Consider the following 25911-nt stretch of genomic DNA (forward strand, 5'->3'; position numbering starts at 1 on the left):
AATATACACGAAAAATGCATAGACAGCTTTATCAATATGATTTTAATTTGTTAGGTGGGACTATATACTGCAAGCGCTGCCACCAATGTGGTAGCTTTTTACCGCTACCAGGAATGGAAAAAATGGCTGCATTACTTCAATGATCGTGTCATCTTGACCCTATACCTGCCTTTTTTTGAGGAACTCCATTCAAGTAATTTTAATTCTATTTCAATTAAATTCATTCAATTCTATTCATACTATAAAGCTGGAATCTTTATTGAGTTTTTCAGCCACATGGTGGCCCACCACTTTGTTTTGTATACTGTTAAAACATGCGACTGGGGAAATGTCTCCGCTCTCAAATTCATAGACAGAAATCTGGATGCAAGGACAAACACTAAATTACATTTTGTTTAACACCCTTAGGTGCACCAAGCTGCTGGCAGAATATTTGATGCCCTGGAGCTAACAACCCAACTGAAGCTCGCAAACCATGATATCTCAACTTTGAAGAACTCACAGCACATGAATACTTGCTTCAACTGTGGCCACCACCCTCCAGTGTCATTAGAAACCTGCATAAGAAGGGGGCCTTCGGCATGCCTTGCAAGCAATATATATTTTTCAGTTGTTTAAAATGTTATATACTGTAATTTATTGGGATTACAGTCTCAAATATATGTTTTTCAGTAAGGCAAGTAGAACACCCTCTGAGTTTATTGGGATTGTGAATATAGACGAGTTCTGGGAGTTGGTTGGTCTGGAAATTCTAAGCTGAGCCTTTTTTACTATATATACAGTGGCAAGAAAATGTATGAACTCTTTGTTATTACCTGGATTTCTGCATAAATTGGGACTAAAATTTGATCTGATCTTTATCTAAGTCACAACAATAGACAAACGGTCTGCTTAAACAAATAACACACAAACAATTATAAATGTTCATGTCTTCATTGAACACACCGTGTAACATTCACAGTGCAGGGTGAAAAACGTATGTGAACCATCGGATTTAATAACTGCTTGACCCTCCTTTGGCAACAATAACCTAAACCAAATGTTTTCTGTAGTTGTGGATCAGACCTGCACGGTCAGTAAGAATTTTGGACCATTCCTCTTTACAAAACTGTTTCAGTTCAGCAATATTCTTGAGATGTCTGGTGTGAACCGCTCTCTTGAGGTCATGCCACAGCATCTCAATCGGGTTGAGGTCAGGACTCTGACTGGACCACTCCAGAAGGCGTATTTTCTTCTGTTGAAGCCATTCTGTTGTTGATTTACTTCTGTGGTTTGGGCAGTTGTCCTGTTGAGATTCAATTGGCAGACAGATAGCCTTACATTAATTACAGAGATTTTTGTAAGTCTTTAGCTGACTCTACAATTCTTCTTAACCTCATTGAGCATTCTGCACTGTACTCTTGCAGTCATCTTTCCCTTACAGCCACTCCTAGAAAGAGTAGCAACAGTGCTTGACTTTCCCCATTCATAGACAATTTGTCTTATCGTGGACTGATGAACATCAAGGCTTTTAGAGATAATTTGGTAACCCTTTCCAGCTTTATGCAAGTCAACAATTCTTAATCTTAGGCCTTCTGAGATCTCTTTTTGTTTGAGGCATGGTTCACATCAGACAAGACTTCTTGTGAATAGCAAATTCACAAACTCAGTTTTTTTTATAGGGCTGGGTAGTTCTAACCAACATCTTCAATCTCGTCTCAGTAATTGGACTCCAGGTTATCTGACTCCTGACTAGAATTAGCTTTTGGAGAAGACATTAGCCTAGGGGTTCACATAATTGTTCCAACGTACACTGTGAATGTTTAAATTATGCATTCAATTTAGGCAAGAAAAATCTATGTGTATGTTATTAGTTTAAGCACACTATGTTTGTCTGTTGTTGTGACTTAGATGAAGACCAGGTAACATTTTATGACCAATTTATGCAGAAATCCAGGTAATCCCAAAGGATTCACATACTTTTTCTTGCCACTGTATGTTCATTTTATTATTTGGGATACCTGGGGGATGTGGAAATATTAAGGTGTCCATAATTACTTTAGATCCAACTAAATAAAATAATGATTTATTAAAATCTCAAAAGCATAATGCGTGTCTCTTGATATCATGGATCATTTCTGTCTACTCCAAAGGTTATCGGCAGAATCCATATGTGGTGCCCCAAGTTATACTGTTATTTACCATAATTTGTCACTGAAAAAACTAACTTCTTATGGCTTTACATAACTTGCCATCACGTGGTTGGATAGTTACTTATCCAATAGAACTCTGAGTATTCTTCAACGGAAGCTTTTCTAACATCATGCCTTGGGCCGTTACTCTTCTCTATTTTTACAAATGACTTGCCACTTGTCTTAAAAGAAGCTAAAAGGACTATGTATGCTGATGATTGCACACACTACACATCAGCACCTACAGCCAGTGAGCTCACTGAGACTCTTAGCAAGGAGTTAGTCAGTTTCAGAAGGGGTAATTAACAATAAAATTGTCTTAATTACATCTAAAACCAAAATCATTGTATGTGGTTCAAAGCATTCTCTTAGACTTTAACCTCAACTGGAGTAGGACATAAAGGGTGTGACCATTGAGCAAGTTTAAGAAGCTTATCTGCTTGGAGCAACATGGGATGGTCCGTTTTTATGATCAGGTCATGTTGAAAAAGATGTTGTAAAGATAGAAACATATGTCTCTTATACACTGAACAAAAATATAAATGCAACATGCAACTATTTCAAATAGTTCATATAAGGAAATCAGTCAATTGAAATAAATAAATAAAGTCCTAATCTATGAATTTCACATGACTGGGAATACAGACATGCATCTGGACACAGATACCTTTAAAAACAAGGTAAGGGCGTGGCTCAGAAAACCAGTCAGTATCTGGCGTGACCACCACTGGCATAATGCAGTGCGACACATCTCCTTCGCATAGAGCTGATCAGGCGGTTGATTGTGGCCTGTGAATTGTTGTCCCACTCCTCTTCAATGGCTGTGCAAAGTTGCTGGATATTGGCAGGAACTGAAACACACGTCGATCCAGAGCATCCCAAACATGCTCAATGGGTGACATGTCTGGTGAGTATGCAGACCATGGAAGATCTGGGACATTTTCTGCTTCCAGGAATTGTGTGCAAATCAATGCAACATGGGGCTGTGCAATATCATGCTGAAACATGAGGTGATGGCGGAGGATGAATGGCATGACAATGGGCCTCAGTATCTTATCACGGTATCTATTTTGGCCCCTGTAGTTGGGTTTGAGTTCCTTAAGGCTATCGTGTAATTCCATTGTTGACCACTTGGGGGCCACTGTCCTGTGCTGATGTGTGTTTTTCGTTTAATAAGCTAAACCCTGTAGAATAATTGTTTACATTCCAAAATGGTGAAAGTCACACTGTGGAGCTGGAGACATTATCAAACTCCATCCTTCTTGCTATCATTTTGTAGAAGCATTGTCTGTAAGTAAAATTAATCATAGCATATTTGGCATTCAATTCATGATTATATTTTGTACGGATGATTGTTCTAATGAGATTTATGAATTTTCTTGATCGCCACATGGACTCTGTTCATTGCATTTGATCTTGTCATGTTTTGGGAAATTATTTACATCCAATTTAATGCATAATTCTGCATATTTTTGTGTTTATGAACATGTATACAAATAAAAGCTGTGTTATTATTGAGAATTAAGCCTAGTAATCAGCTAGCATACAATGAGTCATACTCATTGTTCTTTTCTTTCTAGATTTTAGTTTGACTCATGTCAGTCACTATTACTGTACCTGCAAAGCGGTGGCAATAAATCATCCTTCAACACTACAGTAGCTGCATCGAGTTTATCTATCTGCTAATCTTAAGAAGGGGACTACTTGGCGAGGGCAGAATAGAATCTCTGTGCATGCAAATGGACAGATAAAATGTGTTTGTTGTCTGTAGCTTACAGTGCATTCGGAAAGTATTCAGACCCCTTGACTTTTTACCCATTTTGTTACATCACAGTTTTATTCTAAAATGGATCCATTTGTTTTTTCCCTCTTCAATCTACACACAATACACCATAATTACAAAGCAAAAATAGGTTTTTAGACATTTTTGCAAAGGTATTAAAAACAAAAATGAAATATAACAAAAAACATAAGTAATCAGACCCTTTACTCAGTACTTTATTGATGCACCTTTGGCAATGATTACAGCCTTGAGTCTTCTTGGGCATAATGCTACAACTTGGTACCTGTATTTGGGGAGTTTCTCCCATTCTTCCCTGAAGATCCTCTCAAGCTCTGTCAGGTTGGATGGGGAGCGTCACCGCAATGCTATTTTCAGGTCTCTCCAGAGATGTTCAATCAGGTTCAAGTCCGGGCTCCGGCTGGGACATTCAAGGATATCCAGAGACTTATCCCGAAGCCACTCCTACGTTATCTTGGCTGTGTGCTTAGGGTCGTTGTCCTGTTGGAAGGTGAACATTCACATCAGTCTGAAGTCCTGAGCGCCACGAAGCGGGTTTTCATCAAGGGTCATGTTGTGTATTGATATTCTAGTTTTGTCCCTTTAGGGCACCTGTAACCCCCCTTGCTTACTTACGTTGAAATGCTTGGAATGTTCTTCCTGTGAAATGCAGTAAACAATGCCGATGTTAATTTCTACTCCCGTCTCATGTCCTGTCCTTATATTAGTTGTATAAGTAATACAGTGTGCTACACAACAGGTCACTGTACTTTTCTCCGTTCATCTTTCCCTCGATCCTGACTAGTCTCCCAGTCCCTGCCGCAGAAAAATATCCCCACAGAATAATGCTGCCACGCACAATGCTACACCGTAGGGATAGTGCCAGGTTTCCTCCAGATGTGACACTTGGCATTCAGGCCAAAGAGTTCAATCTTGGTTTCTTCTGACAATGGTGTGAGAGTCATTTTGGTGCCTTTTGGCAACCTCCAAGCTGGCTGTCGTGCCTTTTACTGAGGAGTGGCTTCCGTCTGGCCACTCTAAAATAAAGGCCTGAATGGTGGACTACTACAGAGATGGTTGTCCTTCTGGAAGGTTCTCCCACCTCCACAGAGGACCTCTGTAGGTCTGTCAGAGTGACCATCGGGTTCTTGGTCATCTTCCTGACTAAGGCCCTTCTCTCCTGATTGCTCAATTTGGCCGGGCGGCCAACTTTAGGAAGAGTCTTGGTGGTTCTAAACTTCTTCCATTTAAGAATGATGGAGGCCACTGTGTTCTTGGGGACCTTCAATGCTGCAGAAATGATTTGGTACCCTTTCCCAGATCTGTGCCCCGACACAATCCTTTCTCATAGCTCTACGGATAATTCCTTTGACCTATTGGATTGGTTTTTGCTCTGACATGCACTGTCAACTGTGGGACCTTATATAGACAGGAGTGTGCCTGTCCAATTCATTGAATTAACCACAGGTGAACTCCAATCAAGGATGATCAATAGAAACAGGATGCACCTCAGCTCAATTTTGAGTCCCATAGCAAAGGGTCTGAATACTTATGTAAATAAGGTATTTATGTTTTTTATTTTTAATACATTTGTGAAAATTGATGAGGACATTTTTTTATTTAATCAATTTTAGAATAAGGCTGTAACGTAACAAAATATGGAAAAAGTCAAGGGGTCGGAATACTTTCCGAATGCACTGTAGGCTGGGAAGGAGAGGAATTGCCACACTTCATTGCATTAACTGTTTTCCAGAATTTAGATGGATCACCTGCAGAGTCTGAGATATAACTTATGAAGTAACTAGATGTAGCTTTCCTGATTGAAGTGCATATTTTTCTCAATTGCCTTAAAAGCTGCCAATCAGCTACAGACTCAGTTTTTTTGCCTTGTCCTAGGCCTGATTTCTTATCATAATAAGTTCTGAAAGTTCTATAAAAGGTCCAAGAATTTGTTCTATTTTTTTCTCCAAAGCATTTAAACGGAGCATGTTTGTCTGCCAGTGTAACGGTTTTAGTAGCTGGAAGAAGGTGTGGACCAAAGTGCAGCGTGGTACTTGTTCATGAGTTATTTAACTGAACACTGAAATACAAAACAACAAGGTGAATAAACGAAAAAAACGAAACAGTCCTGTAAGGTGCAGAAAAACACTAAACAGAAAATTAAACACCCAAAACCAAAAAGGGGTTACCTAAGTATGATTCTCAATCAGAGACAACAAACGACATCTGCCTCTGATTGAGAACCATACTAGGCCAAACACATAGAAATATAACATCGAAAAAAGAACAGACTACCCACCCCAACTCACGCCCTGACCAACCTAACACAAAGACATAAAAAAGGAACTAAGGTCAGAACGTGACAGCCAGAGATACAAAAATAGATGAGAACAATTCTAGAGCTAATTCAGGGTCAGGCATTCAGATGATCAAGGAAAAGTCAGCGTAATACACATCATGACTTGGCCGGTGTAGGCTGTCATTGTAAATAAGAATTTGTTCTTAACTGACTTTCCTAGTTTAATAAAGGTTAAATAAAATGAAAAGCTTTTTTTCTCTTCATATTTACACAAGGATTAGTGTTAATAGGTTTGGTATCTCTAATGCATGCAAAAGGACAGTGAAAACTGATATCATTAGCAAAGACACCACAAGACAAGCACTTGTGGTGGCTATTTGTCAGAATTAGGTGAATCAATTAGGAATTTGCTGGAATTCTGAATCTATGTCAAATCAAATCAAATTTTATTTGTCACATACACATGGTTAGCAGATGTTAATGCGAGTGTAGCAAAATTCTTGTGCTTCTAGTTCCGACGATGCAGTAATAATCAACAAGTAATCTAGCTAACAATTTCAAAACTACTACCTTATAGACACAAGTGTAAGGGGATAAAGAATATGTACATAAAGATATATGAATGAGTGATGGTACAGAGCGGCATAGGCAAGATACAGTAGATGGTATTGAGTGCAGTATATACAGATGAGATGAGTATGTAAACAAAGTGGCATAGTTAAAGTGGCTAGTGATACATGTATTACATAAAGATGCAGTAGATGATATAGAGTACAGTATATACATATACATATGAGATGAATAATGTAGGGTATGTAAACATTATATTAGGTAGCATTGTTTAAAGTGGCTAGTGATATATTTTACATCATTTCCCATCAATTCCCATTATTAAAGTGGCTGGAGTTGAGTCAATGTGTTGGCAGCAGCCACTCAATGTTAGTGGTGGCTGTTTAACAGTCTGATGGCCTTGAGATAGAAGCTGTTTTTGAGTCTCTCGGTCCCAGCTTTGATGCACCTGTACTGACCTCGCCTTCTGGATGATAGCGGGGTGAACAGGCAGTGCTTGGGTGGTTGTTGTCCTTGATGATCTTTATGGCCTTCCTGTGACATCGGGTGGTGTAGGTGTCCTGGAGGGCAATCATTTAGGTCGGGTTAAAGTCAAGACAAATATTCTTAGGCCAAGGGAAGCCAAGAACTGAACAAAAATATAAACGCAACATGCAACAATTTCATATAAGGAAATCAGTCAAATAAATAAATAAATTAGGCCCTAATCTATGGATTTCACATGATTGGGAAGAAAGATATGCAAATAATGGGACTCACAGTCTAGGTATTTCTGTGCCATCAAATTGACATCGATAAATAGCAATTATGTTTGTTGTCTGTAGCTTATGCCTGCCCATGCCATAACCCCACCTCCACCATGGGGCACTCTGTTCACGACATTGACATCAGTAAACCGCTCGCCTACACAACATCATACATGTGGTATGCTGTTTAAATCAGCTTCTTGATATGCCATACCTGTTAGGTGGATGGATTATCTTGGCAAAGGATAAATGTTTTTAACCAACAATGTCTAGGATCTTTTATTTCAGCTCATGAAACATGGGACCAACACTGTACCTTTTACATTTATATTTGCTCAGTGTTAAAATTCATTAAGACAACTCATTTAGATGACAGAAAAGGTTTTAAATATCCATAATCCCTGCAACAGATACATATGTATTTTGGTTTATGGACATATCTACAACCAAAAGCTCAAGTGTTGTGGGCATAGTGATATTTAGAGAACATGATGCCAAATAAGTTGATTACACATACAGTATGTAACAGTGGGGTTATCCATATTTGTGGCATTTGAAATAATAGCACTGGGCGAGCTTACCACAGTGGGCTTCCCAACCAGCGTAACAGTAACAGAGCTAACAGTTGAATTCAACTTTATGGTCACAAGATTTTACTGATAATACCCCTGGGAATATGGATATCTGTAGAAGTGCGATGATAACTCTGTGAAATAGTGGGAATGGGAAGAATTACTTGAGCAATATTTTATATGATATAGGCCAAGATAACTCTTGCCTCTTTCCTATTTCAATGCTAGCCATCCCTCTTGTAAAACTGGGGCCTCTCCCAGAAGTTGTCAAAATTGTCAATGAACTCCAAATCCATCAAGGAACAGTAGGATCTAAGCCAGTAGTGTATACGGAGGAGACGACTAAAGTGATCAATCCCGCAACCTATTGTTGGTGGAGGCCCGGAAATGAGAACCAACTTGTTGGTCTCCTATAGCCTGCCTATGAGCACTTTGAAGTCAGCTTTGAATTGCTCCAATTTATGAAGTGCGATATCTCTTCTACCAAAATGAATGACTACTGTGTGAGTTCCTCACGAGCATATGCATATGTAACCCAATGTTGGAAAAGTTACCACTTTGTTACAATATGTAAATTATAATACACTGCTCAAAAAAATAAAGGGAACACTTAAACAACACAATGTAACTCCAAGTCAATCACACTTCTGTAAAATCAAACTGTCCACTTAGGAAGCAACACTGATTGACAATACATTTCACATGCTGTTGTGCAAATGGAATAGACAACAGGTGGAAATTATAGGCAATTAGCAAGACACCCCCAATAAAGGAGTGGTTCTGCAGGTGATAACCACAGACCACTTCTCAGTTCCTATGCTTACTGGCTGATGTTTTGGTCACTTTTGAATGCTGGTGGTGCTTTCACTCTAGTGGTAGCATGAGACGGAGTCTACAACCCACACAAGTGGCTCAGGTTTTGCAGCTCATCCAGGATGGCTAATCAATGCGAGCTCTGGCAAGAAGGTTTGCTGTGTCTGTCAGTGTAGTGTCCTGAGCATGGAGGCGCTACCAGGAGACAGGCCAATACATCAGGAGACGTGGAGGAGGCCGTAGGAGGGCAACAACCCAGCAGCAGGACCGCTACCTCCGCCTTTGTGCAAGGAGGAGCACTGCCAGAGCCCTGCAAAATGACCTCCAGCAGGCCACAAATGTGCATGTATCTCCTCAAACGGTCAGAAATAGACTCCATGATGGTGGTATGAGGGCCCGACGTCCACAGGTGGGGGTTGTGCTTACAGTCCAACACCATGCAGGACGTTTGGCATTTGCCAGAGAACACCAAGATTGGCAAATTCGCCAGTGGCGCCCTGTGCTCTTCACAGATGAAAGCAGGTTCACACTGAGCACATGTGACAGACGTGACAGTCTGGAGACGCCGTGGAGAACGTTCTGCTGCCTGCAACATCCTCCAGCATGACCGGTTTGGCGGTGGGTCAGTCATGGTGTGGGGTGGCATTTCTTTGGGGGGCCGCACAGCCCTCCATGTGCTCGCCAGACGTAGCCTGACTGCCATTAGGTACCGAGATGAGATCCTCAGACCCCTTGTGAGACCATATGCTGGTGCGGTTGGCCCTGGGTTCCTCCTAATGCAAGACAATGCTAGACCTCATGTGGCTGGAGTGTGTCAGCAGTTCCTGCAAGAGGAAGGCATTGATGCTATGGACTGGCCCGCCCGTTCCCCAGACCTGAATCCAATTGAGCACAACTGGGACATCATGTCTCGCTCCATCCACCAACGCCACGTTGCACCACAGACTGTCCAGGAGTTGGCGAATGCTTTAGTCCAGGTCTGGGAGGAGATCCCTCAGGAGACCATCCGCCACCTCATCAGGAGCATGCCCTGGCGTTGTAGGGAGATCATACAGGCATGTGGAGGCCACACACACTACTGAGCCTCATTTTGACTTGTTTTAAGGACATTACATTAAAGTTGGATCAGCCTGTAGTGTGGTTTTCCACTTTAATTTTGAGTGTGACTCCAAATCCAGATCTCCATGGTTTGATGAATTTGATTTCCATTGATAATTTTTGTGTGATTTTGTTGTCAGCACATTCAACTATGTAAAGAAAAAATTATTTAATAAGAATATTTCATTAATTCAGATCTAGGATGTGTTATTTTAGTGTTCCCTATATTTTTTTGAGCAGTGTAATAATGTTATATGTAATGTGCAAAAATATTCAAAGAAAAATAACATTTGCAGTGTACAAAATTAACATGATAAACAGGAAATACATTTACTATCACGGGTGGCTAACAATAACTATCTGAAAGCCACGCCCCTAGCAGGCCAAGGCTCAAGGAGATAACCTATGGATTACATAAAAAAAGACCCAGCTGCTGGGTCAATCCAGCATAAATATGATTAAATTAACCCAACATGTTGGGTAATTCACGCAAAATAACCCATTGTGTGTTCTGTCCAATATTTACCCGGCGCTGGGTTATCAAATACCCCAAATTGGGTGGTTTTTAACCCAGTATTTTTTAGAATGTAGGCACACTGCTCCACCACCTCATTACTGTACCAGACAATTGTTGTGTCTCAAATGGCACCCTATTCCCTATAGTGTACGTATTTTGAACAAGACCCATAGGGCTCTGGTCAAAAGTATGTAGGGAATGGGGTGCCATTTGGGACGCAGTCATTCACTATTCACCCAGGGAGACTCACATGAGTCAACTACTGTGGGCTCTTCTCCAGTTGCCATGTCAACTCCTTCTCATATGCCAGTGGGGGATTTGTACTGGAGTCTGGGAAAGATGTGACAACTAGTATGTCGGCGCTGTGTCAACGTTGTTTTATAGTCACTGGTCATAAGGCATGGACTATCTTGTGAATGGTCTAAGACTATGGAATGATTATGTTACCTTTGCATGACCAGAGGTTGCCAATTATTGTATGGATGTTTGAAGGGGATTTGATGATGATGATGACGTTCTTTGAATGATTGTTGAAAATTCTAATCTAATGTTAGCTAATGTCCTGGGAATGTCCTAGGTTTGCTGGGTACCAGCCCCTTCACACAATTTGCTGCCTTACAAAAATGTGTTTTGTAGATTTTGCTACAATTGTGTTAATGCAACATGATAACTGCACTGTACAATCTACACAGCACCACATGTGCACTCGAAGCTTTCAACTTTCGAAGTCGGTAATACACACTGACGAATGAGTCCCTCGACAATGCCAGCTTCCAGATTTGCAACAAAATGGATGATTTATTAATTCATTATAGTAATTATGAGGTAAAAATCAATCATCAGATATTTGATACTAGGGCGAGAGTCACTCTTGAATGCTCTCTCAGATGGTGTGCTTTTCAACAAGTCATGAATGTAATTAGCCTTTAGCCCCCGAACCTGCTGTGTTTAGGCTAACCTCCTCAGAACTACCTGCATGGTCGTCATTGACACCAGACTGGTCGGCTGAAATGACGCAGAAAGATGGAAATAGATTACGTTTTTTGTAAAAGTAGAAATATTTCATAAAGGACTTCGGAGGAGATACACTAAATGGTGTTTTTTCACTAAGTGAAAATGATTTTGAAACTTTTCACATTTGTATCGCTGACAACAAGTCCCACTTTACAGAGCATTACATTCATGGGTAATTACTGTGTACCTAATATGGATGAATATCTATCTAGTGTAATATGAAACACATCACATTCATAAACAATCATTAAACAGGCTTCACAACCACTAATTTATGTCAAAACAAATCCCTTCCTTAAACACACACTGTGTGTGTGTGTGTGTGTGTGTGTGTGTGTGTGTGTGTGTGTGTGTGTGTGTGTGTGTGTGTGTGTGTGTGTGTGTGCATTATCACTCACCAACCACTTTCTTCACATACCCATAAATTAACCCTGTTGGTCTTTTCTCACATGGGAAGTCATTAACTCAAAATGTCTAGCGCTAATATCAGGTGTTACATGTATTACTGTGTATGATGGTGTTTGTCTACAATGCAGTAAGTATGCTTAGGCTTTCTCACTTCTCAACGTGTAGCATTAGACTAATGCAAGGATAAAGTCAGCCAAGAGAATAGTATTTTTTTTGGCATCCAAATTAGCGCAGGCACAAAGGCAGCCTTGGGTTCACTCTCCACTATTCTGCTAATTGGCCCGTTTGGGGAATGGTGCTCTAAAAACTATTCCATCAAGCAATACACTTGCATGATCACTTTCTATTGCTCTTTCTTACATACAGTTGGGCAAAAAAGTATTTAGTCAGCCAACAATTGTGCAAGTTCTCCCACTACACGCAAGATCTCACCCCGTGGGGTCAAAATGATCACAAGAACGGTGAGCAAAAATCCCAGAACCACACGGGGGCACCTAGTGAATGACCTGCAGAGAGCTGGGACCAAAGTAACAAAGCCTACCATCAGTAACACACTACGCCGCCAGGGACTCAAATCCTGCAGTGCCAGACGTGTCCCTCTGCTTAAGCCAGTACATGTCCAGGCCCGTCTGAAGTTTGCTAGAGAGCATTTGGATGATCCAGAAGAAGATTGGGAGAATGTCATATGGTCAGATGAAACCAAAATATAACTTTTTGGTAAAAACTCAACTCGTCGTGTTTGGAGGACAAAGAATGCTGAGTTGCATCCAAAGAACACCATACCTACTGTGAAGCATGGGGGTGGAAACATCATGCTTTGGGGCTGTTTTTCTGCAAAGGGACCAGGACGACTGATCCGTGTAAAGGAAAGAATGAATGGGCCATGTATCGTGAGATTTTGAGTGAGAACCTCCTTCCATCAGCAAGGGCATTGAAGATGAAACGTGGCTGGTTCATTCAGCATGACAATGATCCCAAACACACCGCCCGGGCAACGAAGGAGTGGCTTCGTAAGATGCATTTCAAGGTCCTGGAGTTGCCTAGCCAGTCTCCAGATCTCAACCCCATAGAACATCTTTGGAGGGAGTTGAAAGTCTGTGTTGCCCAGCAACAGCCCCAAAACATCACTGCTCTAGAGGAGATCTGCATGGAGGAATGAGCCAAAATACCAGCAACAGTGTGTGAAAAACTTGTGAAGACTTACAGAATACGTTTGACCTCTGTCATTGCCAACAAAGGGTATATAACAAAGTATTGAGAAACTTTTGTTATTGACCAAATACTTATTTTCCACCATCATTTGCAAATAAATTCATTCAAAATCCTACAATGTGATTTTTCTCATTTTGTCTGTCATAGTTGAAGTGTACCTATGATGAGAATTACAGGCCTCTCTCATCTTTTCAAGTGGGAGAACTTGCACAATTGGTGGCTGACTAAATACGTTTTTGCCCCACTGTACACATAGCCACACACACTGACTGTCCTCAATATGCATGCATACAACCACCCATCAAGTTCCTTGTTCTCCACATGTACTCTGCACACCAGCATTTACAGGCATCCTCACAGACCACATTGTCCTCAAATACCCCAACAAAGCTTTATCTCTCTGACATGCACACACACACACACTGTATGTTCTTGCCTGGCTACCCAGACTCGGCCAAACGTTACACCAGGCCCACAAATGTTAGTTTCCTCTCCTGAATGAGTCTTGATCGGAGTCCCTCCCCGACCCTTCACCGAATGCGAACACATTTGGGGAAGTATGATTGGTCCAGAAACCGAAGGGTTGGGCCAGAGCTAGAACACATTTGGGTAAAGCGGTGGTTTGAAAATTCATCATTGGCTTTGATACTCTGATTGGTTAGAGACGATCAAATCACTGATGACTTTATTTTGTACAATGCCCACCATGCCCCTCGTCACCACAAATGACTTCAATCATGGCAGTCTCAGACTAAAGTATGTAGTGAATGACAGAGCAGAGGAAGAATTTAGTGTGAGTCATCACTCATCAGGCTACATTTGTTCAAGGGTTAAGAGGGATTTAAGGCACGAACACACACACATGCACACACACACACACATACAGACAAACAAGGCCAACTTCCTTATATGCTTCCATGTGCACTCAGATGGTTATGTACTCACTGCCTGTTTACAGAACAACCTATTTAGCATAAAAGTATTGTTTACATGTAGCTAATGGTGTCCTCATAATACCTCACCCTTGCTGCGAGAGAAACATAATATTTATGGATGAGCGAGCATTCGAGTTTGTATGAGTGGGGGAATGTGTCCTTGGTTTGAACACTACACTGCAATGGGAAACTGTAAATGATAAGATTTTTCTTTGTATTATTAACAGTAAAATACTTGTTTTACAGCATCATACTGTAAATTATGGTGCATTGTGGCAAAATGTTGTATGTGGGCAAATAATGACTATTTTGAATCACACTGTAATTCAACCCCGCAGAAAACAGTATTGTACCATATCTTTAGAGCGGCAAAAAACATTTGACCACCAGTGGGTGCATGGTATTGTTGTTTCTGTCTCATTAACATATTTTGAGGTGTGCCTTGTAAGAGGTTATATTTTTGCACCTGTGAGTGAGAATGCTTTACCAATTTAACTCTTATGAGGTTAAAGTGCCCTATCAATGTAAAATGCATAGGGGACAGATTGGAGCGGCAGCCAATCTCAAACCTTAAACTGTTGAGCATTTTACCATATCCTTTTGGTCTGTTTTGCCCTGTAGTCACTGCCAGTTTGGAAGCCTTTTGTTAAGGTGTCTAGAAGTTCAAGTGATATAAAACACCAAATATTAATTAATATGCTGTAATGTTTGTAAACACTTTATCTAGCAGGCAACCTGCTTGCACCAATCCCATGTAATTACAGTAAAATACAGTGAAATACAAAACACGGCCCCTCTACTTGTTAGGGCGGCGTTCGGCGCTCGACGTCACCGGCTTTCAAGCCATCGCTGCGACATTTTTCTATTATCCATTTGCTTTGTCTTGTTCCATTCACAAATGTTATGCATTCCCCAATCACACTAGATGTATTTATTCCTCGGTTCCATCTCATGTCTTTGTGTGAAATGATTTGTGTGTTACGTGTTGTACGCACTAGGCTAAGCTATTTTCCGTGTGTTTTCACAAAGCTTATTTGTATTGTTATACATTTATGTTGTGTGACTATTGTGAGCGCTATACACTTTGCCTTGTTGGCTGGAGGAGGTTTTATATCTGTATATCTCTCCTGCCGTAATAAAGTGTGCGCCTGTTCACAATTCTCTGCTCTCCTGCACCTGACTTTACCTCAAGTACGCACATGCCTGACAACTCTCTTCAACGAATTGAACTAATCCATTAACATTCACGATTACGGTAGCATTTACTCTTCTTTTTTTTTAAACAATAAAATTATACAGTATATTTTACACTTTTATTGTGGGTCATTACACAGTATTTGCTTTGATACTGTATTTATTACAGTAGGTGTACTGTAATATGAAATACATCATTTTACTTGCCATCGAGCTGCCTGTAACCCCTTTACAGTGTTGTGTTATTTGTTTGTGAATACCTGACTGTAAAAAACAACCTAGCATGCCATTGGAGGAGACTGATAAATTGGTGTTTAGGCTATTATGTCATAGGTACAGTGTACTATAAAGGCTTCATATATACTATGTTTGAAAGCTTTGTTATTAAGGTCATATCACTTTTAAAGACAGGAAATGCAAATGCTTATTATCTATAAGTCCATTAAATAACTGCAACAAAGTCAAAGCAATTGTGGGTTAACTCAATTATTTGTATTACTTGGTTATCCTTTTATTTGTATGATGGCGTTAAGATCTGTTATCCCACCCAAGCAATGAATAGTAAAAAAGAGAAATGGAACTACAAGCGCCATCACGAGGTCAAAGATGTTTGACTGAATTTTGACACCACATTTGGCCACGAAAACCGTGGCCTGTTTGTGCCATTAGACTAAACCTACAAGCTGGGGCTTCCCAATGCATGGGCTCCAATGTTGTAAAAAGAAGCGGTAAAAATAACAGTGCCTTTGTGTCCAACATTACTGGGTCGACGCTGTGTATCACGCTATGATAATAATATTTAGGTATTTTGGCATGCTGTGGGACAGGCAACTCAGTGAAGGAGTCCACATTATTTCAAAGCAGAGCAATAGTATTATCCCCTGCTGGACGAATCGATTTATCCAACCTTTTTTAAATGCTAGTGACCAATTACATTGCAAGTGCATCTATTCTAAACCTGCACGGTTCAGCTGTAAATAAAGCCGAATCCCGCTCATTACTAGGCCAAGCATTAAACAGAGACTGACCATTCCCGTCAGTTTAAAGTCTAGTTTTTATGTACATTTGGTTGAGCTGTCAACTAACCTAAATTTCACGTGAAATCAAGAAACCATTTCAACATGTCATTGGATTTAGGTAAAACATTGGTTGAAAAAAATACTAAATATCCTTACGTTTATATGTTTCTGCAATTCCAATCAGTTTTCCAGACTGATTCAACGTCTTCACATATATTTAGGGGGTTAAAATGACATGAAACAAGGTTGATCCAACCAGTTTTTGCCCAGTAGTTTGTGTCGGAAAGAAACCACAAGCCTTTCTCTAGCTCTATCTCGCTCTCTCTCTCTCCTCCAATCAGCGTTGTATAATTACCGAGACCCACTCCCCCTCTTTCGCATGTAACACCACGTGATCATACCCAGACTTCTAACCTGCTGCTGATGCGCGCAACGCGGATTCCAGATATAGAGAGATGAGGCGAGCGCAACTGACGGACTCACTGAGCGTCTGAACACAACTAGCCGACCACTCATTTAAGCCCGTGGCATTTTTGGATATTACTAGGACGTCGCCGTTTCGAAACCGTGGGATATAAACATTCTTTGTTTCTATTTCTTCCTTCTACCCACACCTTTTTTTATTTGTTATTTTCTATCCTCATGGGTGAACATCGTTCCTCTTCCTGCCCGTCCTCTTACGCTGATTTACCTGGCTAACCCCCCCCCCCCCCAACACTATCCTACACCCTCCATCGCCCCACTCCCCCAACCGCCTTCATATTGTAGCTGCACCACATTGGATCGGGCGGAACCCGTTGATTCATCACTTCATGGGGCTCGCTTTCTTGCACGGAAAATGTCCCTTTCTTTGTCACTGAGCGCCCCTCTGAAACAGCCAACGTCTGGACCGGAGTTGTTGGTGCGTGTCTACCACTTCTGCCCAGCTCGCTTGTGTAGTCGGGGAACGCCGCTGAACTGAGATGGGTCTGTCGGTGGCGGCGGAGCCCCGACGCCCGAAGCAGTGGAGCCGGACAGTGGGAGATTGGGTCTGGATCACCGTTGTTTCGTTTCTCGCTACTTTACCTGTAGAGCAACTTTGCGCTTTCCCGTCTTCCCTGAGCGACTGTCAGACGCCTACCGGCTGGAACTGCTCTGGTGAGAACACCGATAAGTCGGGGGCATTTATTTGGGCTACATTATTATTATATATTTTCTGTCTGTTCCAGGTGTGCACCTTAGTGCGCAGCGCGACTGTAACGGTCGCAATGGTAATAACCTAGTCCGCATGCATATGGGAATTTGGGCTGGAAAGCTAATAAATGATCCAGGACACTATCTGCAAATAGCATCGTTTGTGCTTTAGAGAAAACATTCTTCCAAATTGCCGAGAAGTGAGGTGGTCATCAGCCCTTGAGATCTCGGGAATTTCAGGTTATCCTAAGGTCCCCCTATATTACAATAGTCTATGGTTTTCTCATCGAAAACCTACACATACATTCATTTACAAACAAATGATGCTAATCACCATTTTCTAAAATGGTACAGTGATGCAAATGTACATGAAATGAAATATTTACTTTTCTTGCATTGTTGTTTTGCTTAATTCATTAATTAGCCTAAATTGGCTATTATTATGAACATGTTATTATTATTATTATAGGTCTATTGTTATTATTAGTCGCTAGTCAATGTTTCATTTCTATTATTTCTCAGCATCGGTTCATTACTTGAGGAATTCAAGTGCCACATTCTAGTTGATATTTAAGACTCCCGAGTCTACAGTAGTCTGAAATCCTCCTAGACATTTATATAAATGTCTACAAGTTTTATTGATTCATGTTATGCTAATAACTAATTAATCTTGTGAGCAATTGGAAATGTGACACCAACAATATTATTTTACCCATCACACACAACTATGCATTTTTCCGCTATAGGCTGCTACAAACCATTTATATTGCCTATTTTACTAGAATATAATATATTATTGTTAGATATTCTATATAAAACATTATGAAAAACTGCTCTTTCCATGACATAGACTGACCAGGTGAGTCCAGGTGAAAGCTATGAATCCTTATTGATGTCACTTGTTAAATCCACTTCAATCAGTGTAGGTGGAGGGGGAAGACAGTTTTAAGAAAGATTTTTAAGCATTGAGACAATTGAGACATGGATTATATATGTCAAATTAAACTTTATTTGCCACATGCGCCGAATACAAGTGTAGACTTTCCCGTGAAATGCTTACTTACAAGCCGTTAACCAACAGTGCAGTTCAAGAAGAAGAAAATATTTACCAAGTAGGCTAAAATAAAAAGTAACACAATAAGAATATAATAATGAGGCTATGTAAGGGGGGCACCGGTACCGAGTCAGGGGTACAGGCTAGTTGAGGTAATCTGTATATGTAGGTGGGGGTGAAGTGACTATGCAAAGGTAACAAACAAACAGCGAGTAGCAGCAGTGTACAAGGGGGGGGGGGGGGGGGGGGGGGGGGGGTAGAAGCTGTTGAGGATTCCTTTGGTCCTAGACTTGGCCCTCCGGTACCACTTGCCATGTGGTAGCAGAGAAAACAGTCTATAACTTGGGTGACTGAAGTCTCTGACAATTTTATGGGCTTTCCTCTGACACTGCCTAATAAATGGCAGGAATTTGGCCCCAGTGATGTACTGGACCGTTCGCACTACCCTCTGTAGCGCCTTACGGTCAGATGCTGAGTAGGTGCCAGGCGCACAGGTTTGTGTCAAGAACTGCAATGCTGCTGAGATTTTCACGCTCAACAGTTTCCCATGTGTATCAAGAATGGTCCACCACCCAATAGACATCCGTGAAACTAAATATTAGGAAGGTGTTATTAATGTTTTGTACACTCAGTGTATTATATATACAGTACCGGTCAAAAGTTTTAGAACACCTACTCATTAAAGGGTTTTTCTTTATTTTTTACTATTTTCTATACTGTAGAATAATAGTGAAGACCTCAAAACTATAAAATAACACACATGGAATCATGTAGTAACCAAAAAGTGTTTAAATATATTTTATATTTGACATTCTTCAAAGTAGCCACCCTTTGCCTTGATGACAGCTTTGCACACTCTTGGCATTCTCTCAAACATCAACTGGAATGCTTTTCCAACGATCTTGAAGGAGTCCCCACACATGCTGAGCACTTGTTGGCTGCTTTTGCTTCACTCTGCGGTCCAACTCATCCAAAGCCATATCAATTGGGTTGAGGTCGGGTGATTGTGGAGGCCAGGTCATCTGATGCAGCTGGAGGTGTGTTGGGTCATTGTCCTGTTAAAAAAAAAATGATAGTCCCACTAAACTCAAACCAGATGGGTTGGTGTATCGCTGCAGAATACTGTGGTATCCCTGCAGGTTAAGTATGCCTTGAATTTTAAATAAATCACTGACAGTTGGAACGAAAAATTTCAAATTTGATCTCATCAGGCAAAAGGACAGATTTCCACCGGTCTAATGTCCATTGCTCAAGTTTCTTGGCCCAAGCAAGTCTCTCCTTCTTATTGGTGTCCTTTAGTAGTGGTTTCTTTGCAACAATTCGACCATGATGGCCTGATTCACTTAGTCTCCTCTGAACAGTTGATATTGATGTGTCTGTTACTTGAACTCTATAAAGCATTTCTTTGGGCTGGTAACTTAACTTATCCTCTGCAGCAGAGGTAACTCTGGGTCTTCCTTTCCTTTGGCGGTCCTTATGAGAGCCAGTTTCATCATAGCGCTTGATGGATTTTGCGACTGCACTTGAAGAAACTGTCAAACTTCTTGAAATGTTCCGTATTGACTGACTTTCATGTCTTAAAGTAATGATTGACTGTCGTTTCGCTTTGCTTATTTGAGCAGTTTTTGCCATAATATGGACTTGGTCTTTTACCAAATAGTGCTATCTTCTGTATACCACCCCTACCTACCACACCTACATTGTCACAACACAACTGATTGTCTCAAACGCATTAAGGAAATAAATTCCACAATTTCACTTTTAACAAGGCACGCTTGTTAATTGAAATGCATTCCAGGTGACTACCACATGAAGCTGGTTGGGAGAATGACAAAAGTGTTCAAAGCTGTCATCAAGGCAAAGGTTTGCTACTTGGAAGAATGTCAAATCTAAAATATATTTAGATTTCTTGAACACTTTTTTGTTTTCTACATGTTTCCCTGTGTTATTTAATAGTTTTGATGTCCTCACTATTATTCTACAATGTAGAAAATAGTAAAAAATTAAGAAAAATCTTAGAATAAGTAGGTGTGTCCAAACTTTTGACTGGTTCTGTATCGACACTACCGTTCAAAAGTTTGGGGTCACTTAGACATTACCTGGTTTTTGAAAGTAAAGCACATTTTTTTGTCCATTAAAATAAAATTCATTTGATCAGAAATACAGTGTAGACATTGTTAATGTTGTAAATGACTACTGTAGCTGGAAACTGCAGATTTTTTATGGAATATCTACATAGGCGTGCTGAGGCCCATTATCAGCAACCATCACTCCTGTGTTCCAATGTCATGTTGTGTTAGCTAATCCAAGTTGATCATTTTAAATAGCTAATTGGTCATTAGAAAACCCTTTTGCAATTATGTTAACACAGCTGAAAACTGTTGTTCTGATGAAAGAAGCAATAAAACTGGCCTTCTTTGGACTAGTTGAGTATCTGAAGCATCAGTATGCAAGAAATTGTGAGAAATTGCCAAGAAACTGAAGATCTCGTACAACGTTGTGTACTACTCCCTTCACAGAACATCGCAAACTAGCTCTAACCAGAATAGAAAGAGGAGTGGGAGGCCCCGGTGCACAACTGAGCAAGAGGACAAGTACTTTAGAGTATCTAGTTTGAGAAACAGACACCTCACAAGTCCTCAACTGGCAGCTTAATTAAATAGTACCCACAGAACACCAGTCTAAACTTCAACAGTGAAGAAGGCGACTCTGGGATGCTGGCCTTCTAAGCAGAGTTGCAAAGAAAAAGCCATATCTCAGACTGGCAAAAAAAGAAAATATTAATATGGGCAAAGTAACACAGACACTGGACAGAGGAACTCTGCCTAGAAGGCCAGCATCCCGGAGTCACCTCTTCACTGTTGACGTTGAGACGGGTGTTTTGCGGGTAGTATTTAATGAAGCTGCCAGTTGAGGACATGTCAGGTATCTATCGCAAGTTTACATACACCTTAGCCAAACACATTTAATCTCAGTTTTTCACAATTCCTGACATTTAATCCTCAAAAAAATTCCCTGTCTTAGGTCAGTTAGAATCACCACTTTATTTTAAGAATGTGAAATGTCAAAATAATAGAGAGAATTATTTATTTCATCTTTTATTTCTTTCATCACATTCCCAGTGGGTCAGAAGTAAACAAACACTGAATTAGTATACGGTAGCATTGCCTTTAAATTGTTTAACTTGGGTCAAATGTTTCGGGTACTCTTCCACAAGCTTCCCAAAATAAGTTGGGTGAATTTTGGCCCATTCCTCCTAACAGAGCTGGTGTAACTGAGTCAGGTTTGTAGGCCTCCTTGCTCACACACGCCATTTTGCCACAACTTTGGAAGTATGCTTGGGGTAATTGTCCATTTGGAAGACCCATTTGTAAACAAGCTTTAACTTCCTGATTGATGTCTTGAGATGTTGCTTCAATATATCCTCATAATGTTTCCTACCTCATGATGCCATTTATTTTGTGAAGTGCACCAGTCCCTCCTGCAGCAAAGCACCCCAACAACATGATGCTGCCACCCCAGTGCCTCACTGTTGGGATGGTGTTCCCTTTTTCCGCCAAACATAACCATGGTCATTATGGCCAAACAGTTGTATTTTTGTTTCATCAGACCAGAGGACATTTCTCCAAAAACGTCAATCTTTGTCCACATGTGCAGTTGCAAATCGTCGTCTGGCTTTTTTTTATGGCAGTTTAGGAGCAGTGGCTTCTTCCTTGCTGAGTAGCCTTTCATGTTATGTCGATATAGGACTTGTTTTACTGTGGATATCGATTCTGTTGTACCTGTTTCCTCCAGCATCTTCACAAGGTCCTTTGCTGTTGTTCTGGGATTGATTTGCACTTTTCGCACCAAAGTACGTTCATCTCTAGGAGATAGAACGCGTCTCCTTCCTGACCTGTGTTACGGCTGCGTGGTCCCATGGTTTATATACTTGCTTACTATTGTTTGTACAGATGAACGTGGTACATTCCTGCATTTGGAAATTGCTCCCGAGGATGAACCAGACTTGTGGAATTCTACACATTTTTTTCAGAGGTCGTGGCTGATTTCTTTTGATTTTCCCATGGTGTCAAGCAAAGACGCACAGAGTTTGAAGGTAGGACTTGAAATACATCCACTGGTACACATCAAATTATGTAAAATTAGCCTATCAGAAGCTTCTAAAGCCATGACATAATTTCTGGAATTTTCCAAGCTGTATAAAGGCACAGTCAACTTAGTGTATATAAAGTTCTGACCCACTGGAATTGTGATAAGTGAAGTAATCTGTCTGTAAACAATTGTTGGAAAAATTACTTGTGTCATGTAAAAAGTAGATGTCCTAACCGACTTGCTAAAACTATAGTTTGTTAATTAACAAGAAATGTGTGGAGTGGTTGAAAAACTAGTTTTAATGACTCCAACCTAAGAGTATGTAAACTTCCGACTTCAACTGTATGTATAGCATTTTCTTTTTATGTCCCACGTGCTGTTCCGTTACCTAGAGTTCTTGAGAATATGAACCTTACCGCTTTTTTATAGCCCAGAGTAAACTTGTTTTCCCTTTTCGGTGCCAAACCGATAAAACCATGGGCGGGAGGCTGTAAAGCATGCCTGCGTGCCTTCCTGCCTTTGTAAATCATCTGACTGCCGACGTAGATTTGTTCTGTCGCATTTCCATGTTTGAAACCTAAAATAGCCTCAACCCCTTTCGCCACATTTGAGAGCTATAAGTAAGTGCAAGCATTAGCCTATATCCACGTATTTTGCACTGTGGAATTATCACTTATTTAGCCTGTAGCCTATATAAAATGCTAAATGATTGTGATGAGAATGAATTATTTTCTTTAATCCATACACTAGGACCTATATTCCCTTTAACTAATTTCCTTCATAAGCAGTAATATGAATATAGGCCTACTTGAGATAAACACTCTCCAAATCCCCATTCCTTTTACCCATCAGGTTGCCTATCACCACACATCAAATTTTAATGGATAAGCAAATAGGCACAGGAATTGTGTTTTTAGCAAGAATGTTCTAAATTACACATTTGAGTGTAAATGCATGCAGAGCATCAACTGAAAACTGTAAACTGAGAGATCTGAATGCTTAAAGCCAACATTCAATATGTGTCCAATGTTGCCAGAGTTACAGGTTGGGATGGTAATCTTGGGAGCATATGACTAAAGATGCTATCCTGCATTTTATGTCCCATTTCCTCAGCCAGTGAAGAATGATGGGTTGAATCCCAAATGGCATCCAATTCCCTATGTAGTGCACTACTTTTTTACACTATATAGGGAAGAGGGTGCCATTTGGGACGCATCCCTGGTTTCTAAATTACTGGGCCGCTGTAGGTAATTTGGTCAACGCTCTGTCGTTTATCAACCCCGGTTTGCATCCCTCGGTTCTCTGTAATGGACTTGAGACTTATTTTAGTCTGGATAGGGTTGCCTTTTTTACATCCTGAATGTCTATCTTATTAATGGCTTCCTAGAACTACTTTCACTAGTACTCAACTGTTTTGTTTTGTAGGCTGTAAACTTTGTAACTGTAATGTGATTTATCAATGGAGTCTCTCTCTCGGCTTAGCCAAATTGTCAAATTCAGTGATTGTGTTGGTGAAGATGAATGCGTTGTTGATGATGAAGATTAGGTGTCTCCGCACTCAAACCCACATGATCCTCTTAGGGGGCTTTGTCTGAGCTTTCACCCTCCCAACCCTACCCCTCCCAACCCTACCCCTCCCACACCCATACAATTAGTAAATGAAAATGTAACAAGTGACAAGTACATTATGAACATGAACGGTAATCCTCAATGACGCAAAACACCGAACCCCTAAATAGTAGCTTGACTTAATGGAAGATGTTTTCCTCGTCATGGTCTATTTAAACTGATGATTTAATGAATACATGTTTTCAACACCAAGTCTGTGGCTGATTGGCATTACAGTTAAAATATTTTTATTGCAAAGCTAGAAATGCATTGTATTTTTCATTATAGCCTTCTACAATGAACAAAGGATTGTGTGTCCCTGGTGTGATTAATTCATTGACTGTGCTTGGATAATGTACATGATCAGAGAATGAGAGAGAGAATAATTTGGCGAAGATGATGACATCGTATTATTTTGAATTACTGGTTGTATCTGGAAGGCCTGCATGGTGCTTGGATAGGCAGAAGAGATGGAAAGATTAAAGATATTTTGTTTTGTTCATAGTTAGATCCCAAATTATATTGCATCTGAACTGTTACCCTAAAGATGTAAGACACTGTGGAATTAAAAGTGATAAACAAAACTAACTCTGTGAATATGGAGTCATTGGTTTAACAAGTGGTAAAGTTTACAGATATTTACACAAGCTGGTGAGACTCTGTTGATACATTCAGAGTTTATATTGCACTTTATTAGCAACCACTATTGTAAAAAACATTGAATGTGAGAATCAGTTGCCCAAGCTCAGAGGATAGAGGTGGAAATCATTCTCCTCACAAGTGGCCTACATTTACGTGAATTACAGTGACTTCAGAAAGTATTCATACCCCTTGACTTATTCCACCTTGTGTTGTGTTACCGCCTGAATTCAAAATGTATTAAAATATTTTTTTCTCACCCATCTACACACAATACATCTTCATGACAAAGTGAAAACATATTGAAAATGAAACACAGAAATATGTCATTTAAATTAGAATTCACACACCTAAATCAACACGTTAGAATCACCTTTGGCAGCGATAACAACTGTCTTTCTGTGTAAATCTCTAAGAGTTTTGCACACCTGGATTGTGCAATATTTGCCCATTGTTATTTTATAAATTCTTCAAGCTCTGTCAAATTGGTTGTTGGTCATTGCGAGACAATTATTTTCAAGTCTTGCTATAGATATTCAAGCAGATTTAGGTCAAAACTGTAACTTGGCCACTCAGGAAAATTCACTGTCTTCTTGGTAAGCAACTCCAGTGTAGACGTGGCCTTGCAATTTAGCTTATTGTCGTGATGAAAGGTGAATTAATCTCTAAGTGTCTGGTGGAAAGCAGACCGAACCAGGATTTCCTCTAGGATTTTTCCTGTGCATAGCTCTGTTCTGTTTATATTTTGTTCTGAAAAACTTCACATCCTTATCAATTACAAGCATACCCATAACATGAGCAGCCACCACTATGCTTGAAAATATGGAGAGTTGTACTCGATAATGTGTTATTGGGTTTGCCCCAAACAACACTTTATTCAGGACAAAAAGCTTTGACCCATTTTTTACAATATTACGTTAGTGCCTTGCATACAGGATGTAGGATGTTTTGGAATAGGATGTTTTACAGTGGCTTGTGAAATTATTCACCCCTCTTG

At 40.3% G+C, this 25911-nt stretch overlaps 1 protein-coding gene and 1 long non-coding RNA gene across 3 annotated transcripts in view; one reads left to right on the forward strand and one right to left on the reverse strand.

Annotated features, from left to right (window-relative positions):
• The window catches only part of LOC149984588 (uncharacterized), a 238972-nt gene that overhangs the window by 61977 nt on the left and 151084 nt on the right, over nucleotides 1-25911 (reverse strand). The window lies entirely within an intron of this gene.
• Nucleotides 16746-25911, forward strand: part of LOC110519971 (tomoregulin-2-like) — a 182662-nt gene continuing 173496 nt past the window's right edge. Inside the window, exon 1 of the mRNA XM_021596899.3 lies at nucleotides 16746-17485. Coding sequence (XP_021452574.1) covers nucleotides 17311-17485 — 175 coding nt within the window. The 5' untranslated portion in view covers nucleotides 16746-17310. The remainder of the gene's footprint in view (nucleotides 17486-25911) is intronic.

This window comes from Oncorhynchus mykiss, chromosome 3 (assembly GCF_057628025.1).
Source record: "Oncorhynchus mykiss isolate SJ-2025 chromosome 3, ASM5762802v1, whole genome shotgun sequence".
NCBI classification, from domain to species: Eukaryota; Metazoa; Chordata; class Actinopteri; order Salmoniformes; family Salmonidae; genus Oncorhynchus; species Oncorhynchus mykiss.